Source organism: Stegastes partitus, unplaced genomic scaffold (genome assembly GCF_000690725.1).
Source record: "Stegastes partitus isolate 25-593 unplaced genomic scaffold, Stegastes_partitus-1.0.2 Scaffold1420, whole genome shotgun sequence".
NCBI classification, from domain to species: domain Eukaryota; kingdom Metazoa; phylum Chordata; class Actinopteri; family Pomacentridae; genus Stegastes; species Stegastes partitus.
Genome location: NW_007579151.1, coordinates 42,506 through 46,501, shown reverse-complemented (window position 1 = coordinate 46,501; position 3,996 = coordinate 42,506). Strand labels below are relative to the sequence as shown.

General features: G+C 41.8%; 1 protein-coding gene and 1 long non-coding RNA gene across 3 annotated transcripts in view; one reads left to right on the top strand and one right to left on the bottom strand.

The window, feature by feature from the left end:
* The window catches only part of LOC103370412 (glutamate dehydrogenase, mitochondrial), a 36,892-nt gene that overhangs the window by 27,608 nt on the left and 5,288 nt on the right, over positions 1 to 3,996 (top strand). For both annotated transcript variants that reach the window (XM_008299463.1, XM_008299462.1), the window contains 3 exons: positions 218 to 341; positions 2,338 to 2,429; positions 3,163 to 3,225. In XM_008299463.1, coding sequence (XP_008297685.1) covers positions 218 to 341; positions 2,338 to 2,429; positions 3,163 to 3,225 — 279 coding nt within the window. The remainder of the gene's footprint in view (positions 1 to 217; positions 342 to 2,337; positions 2,430 to 3,162; positions 3,226 to 3,996) is intronic.
* On the bottom strand, positions 917 to 2,314 carry LOC103370411 (uncharacterized). The gene is made up of 3 exons (XR_520888.1): positions 2,088 to 2,314; positions 1,605 to 1,678; positions 917 to 943 (listed from the first exon to the last, which is right to left on the bottom strand). It is a non-coding gene; the product is annotated as an uncharacterized LOC103370411 (long non-coding RNA).

Sequence of the window (3,996 nt, the reverse complement as noted above, 5' to 3'; positions counted from 1 at the left end):
AGACTTTCATATCTCTCAGCTTCTTGCTTTGTTTTGATGTTTGCTTGTCAGATGAACAATTTCCCAAAAGTTTTATTTAAATGTCATTATTGTGCAGAAAAAAGAAAAATCAGTCTTCAGAAATCTTTAATGGAGACATTTTTCAGTACAGAAGATGATTATTTTGAACGATTCTGCGCAGTGAAAGCCGTCTGACCTCCGGTTTCTCACCTTGCAGGACATGTACCTGAACGCCGGTGGTGTGACGGTGTCTTATTTCGAGTGGCTGAAGAATCTCAACCACGTCAGCTACGGCAGACTGACCTTCAAATACGAGAGAGACTCAAACTACCACCTGCTCAGTGAGTACAAACCGCAGACCTACAGACAGTCACGAGACACAATCCAAACATGTCGTAGCGTCACTGTTACGACAATAAACACAAAAAACATCAGAAGTGTGCAGAATGTGGCGAATATATTGTCAAATAAAAACCCGACATTTCTTGATTAGATAACCCAGTTAACCTTTAAACAACACATTAAACCTGAAACCCCAAAACTGAAATGATGGTAGAAGCTGAGATGTTTGAGTTCAACCGTCGTCGTCATTTAACCCTAAATCTGCTTCTGGTATCTATTTGCTCGCCTTCTTTTCTGCCACTTTGGACTTCAGCTCTTCAAACTTCTCTTGAAACTTCCCCTCCTGCTGTTTGGAGCAGATGATCACACACTTCCCATTCGGGTGCAGCTTTATGGTGCCGTCGGGGGTGCTGAACACACGGATGGTTTTCTCCTCGGCGTCAGGGCAGGATTCCTTTATAACCGCCGCCCACGCCTCGAGATCAGGAGTGTAAAACATGCTTCTGTTTCCTTCGCCCTGATGCAGAGTTTCTGGCTTCGCCTTCATTTCCTGCATCAGTTTATGGTTTTTTTTGTCTTTGTCTGCCGCCTGGTCACCCATCTGCATAGAGACAAAAGAGAGATTCAGGATTCGACAGGCAGGTTTTTGCACCTTTGATTGCCCTCAGATGTGACTTCCCTGAGGACATGCAGGGTTTGTATTGCTAAAGGGATTTATTTGTGATTGACAGTTTGGCAGTAGGAATTCACTGCCTGTGAAAGAAAGCTGGGAGGGTGTGGTAGTGAAAAGGTTGAATTTGGTCTCTTGACATTTTAATGCCATCAGATGCAAACATGTTTCATTCAAGATCTTCAACGAGCTGCACTGACTCCTTTAGATAGATTTAATAATAAATAAAACAAATCCAGACTTGAAGAAACAGGTCCTCAGGTTAGTCGTGTGCGTACAGTTTGATTTTGAACTCTGGTTGTTTTTCGATGACACAACTTGTCTTGAGGTAAAATGACTCACATTTATGTGGAAGACTTACTTTTACTCGTGCAGAGTTTAGCTGATGTAAACATCATGGACGACATTATCACTTATTCTCTAAACTTAATCTCACACTGAACTCTTCCTGCGGAAGTCAGTCCAGTTTCTGATCCATAATGAACTATTAGTTTATCAGCTGCTACATGCATGCAGCTACAAATGCACTGAGAGCTGCAGAGTTTATTTCCTTTATGCCATTTCCTTGGTGATTATTGTTGTGTTTACTTACAGTTCCTGTGGTTTTGCTGCGTATTTCTCTGATGTGCACAGCTCGGTGTGAAGGGCGTGTCCACTGAGTGTCTGCTGAAGGAATAACTTTACATTAGATTTGTACAAAAAAAATAAATAAATAAAACTGAACATCTAAATAAGTCAGATTCCACAGAAGTTAGCACTGCTGCCTCTGTATGTGGATTCATAGTAATTAAGCTACGACTTGGAAAGCTTGGATTGACTGTCAGCAATTTGCCTTTCAACTCTTTCGTCTATTTTTCTCTTGAGTGAAAGCGAGCTGGAGTGGCTGCACATATAACCTGTTTTAGATGCTTCACTACATACTGTGATTCCTAAAATCAACTTAAACAGATTTAAACACAATCCTTTATCTTTCAGTCCTTGCTTAGCAGGTCAAGACAAGTCTGTTAAGGTTTTTTTTTTTAAATGCATAAAAGAACCCTGTTCAGTTAACCAGAATAAATGAATGTGTTCTTACTCGGTCTGGAGGTCCAGGCAGCGTCGGGTGGTGTCGCCGTCTGCTCCTGGGAGCTTCCTCACTTCCTTATTTATACTTTCTGTTGCAGCCAATCATAAAATCCCAGAATCTGTTTTCACCATGTACGGCGAAACAAACGATCAATGTCGCGTGTTTAAAACGAGTCAAACTAGACGAACTGTCAGCTGTGTTACTGCTGCTGGGTTTCATGTGGTTTCATGTGGTATTTTCTTTCTTTAATCCCGTCTAGTGTCTGTGCAGGAGAGCTTAGAGAGGAAGTTTGGCAAGCAGGGCGGACCCATCCCCATCGTACCCACTGCTGACTTCCAGGCCAGAGTTGCTGTAAGTTAACGTCTCCCGTCACACCCATGTTCATGCACAGACTAGTGCCGGCTGGAAAGAATTCTTCTTTTTTTCACTGCCTCCAGGAAAATGCATTCTAATGTCCAATACTGACTAAATCAGTTATTTAACCAGCTGTCAGACATATGAATGGAAGTGTTGAACCAAACTGTGACTTTGTTTGAAAAGACTCAGAGTTTGATTACGAAAGTTTAATCATCTGTTAGTGGCAGTAGTTCAGTGTGGGTTGCTCATTTTAAACACTAATTGATCTGTATTATGCTTAGTTTTATCCTCTTATTCCTCATACTGTGTTGTACCAAAGGTTTTGCTGCACCTAATTCTTGAAAGCTTAACTTAGCTGCCACATTAACTTCATACCCAAGTCCAGACCTGTGTACTGCTCATTATGTTCAGGCTTTTGTGGCTAAACCCCTTTGATTGACAGTCATTAAACCGACCCAACCCAAGCAACATGCACGACTTAAGAAGACTGATGTTATGGGTTAATTCATCATTTTCTTGTTGACGTGCTGACAGATGCTCATCTCAAGTCATCCGGAAACTATCTGGACCTTTTGTTAAAAACATTTGGTTTATACCAACACATTCACAACATTAAAAGCAACCAGACTAGTATCTGTTAATGTGGACGATGGTAATATTTTTCTAAGTGATTAAGGATTTCCCTCTGAGATGAACTGTGTGGTTAACGTACAGCTTTCCTCTGCAGGGTGCCTCTGAGAAGGACATCGTTCACTCTGGGTTGGCCTACACCATGGAGAGGTCCGCCAGGGTAAGTGGTCCTGCAGAACCTAACACGGTCCAGCTTGTTTTAGGGAACGGGCTCCACGTTATGCAACAAACAGACATAAGACTGGAAGCGTTAGATTCGTACAGAAGGCAAATAATTTTAGCTCACTGCAGGAAATTCCTAAAAAGACCAAATCAGTTTTATTTCATTGAGATATTTCCATGAGTTTGTTTCAATTTGTATTTTTTGGGTTAAATTTTACCCAAGTTGTGAGTTTATGGAGGCAGAAGCACTGAAGCCAAAGTGAACTCTTATGACATGAATAAATAGCATCTCTCTGTCACATCTATCTGGTGCTCGGTCTGCTTAATAGAGCAGTCTCTGATCGGAAATTTGCCCTTCCAATCTGCTGCTTTTGAAAAGTTTTAAGAAGCACTGAGTACAGCTCCCTCCAAAGAGAAGTTTTAAATTGAATTTCCAAAGGTGCTAAATTGGTTTCCTTGCCCACTGTTGGCAGCAGCATTAGTTAAAACCTTCTGCGCTGGCTGTCGGGGGAGACGTTTCACACCTACGGACCACGAGTGGAAGCGATGCGACGGCGGCTTGTGCTGCAGGAGGCTGTTAAATCCTTTTTTATTGAGTTTCAGTCATCAGACCTGCAGCAAACGGTGTCGCTGCAGCAGCGAGGACGCTCATCCAATCACAGCAGTGTTAGCTTTGGTGAAAAAAACCCAAACTCATCAGTTTTCTGCCACTTATCTATTTCTGGATTCTTTGATTAATTACAGTTCTAGGAGTCATTGATGTATATAT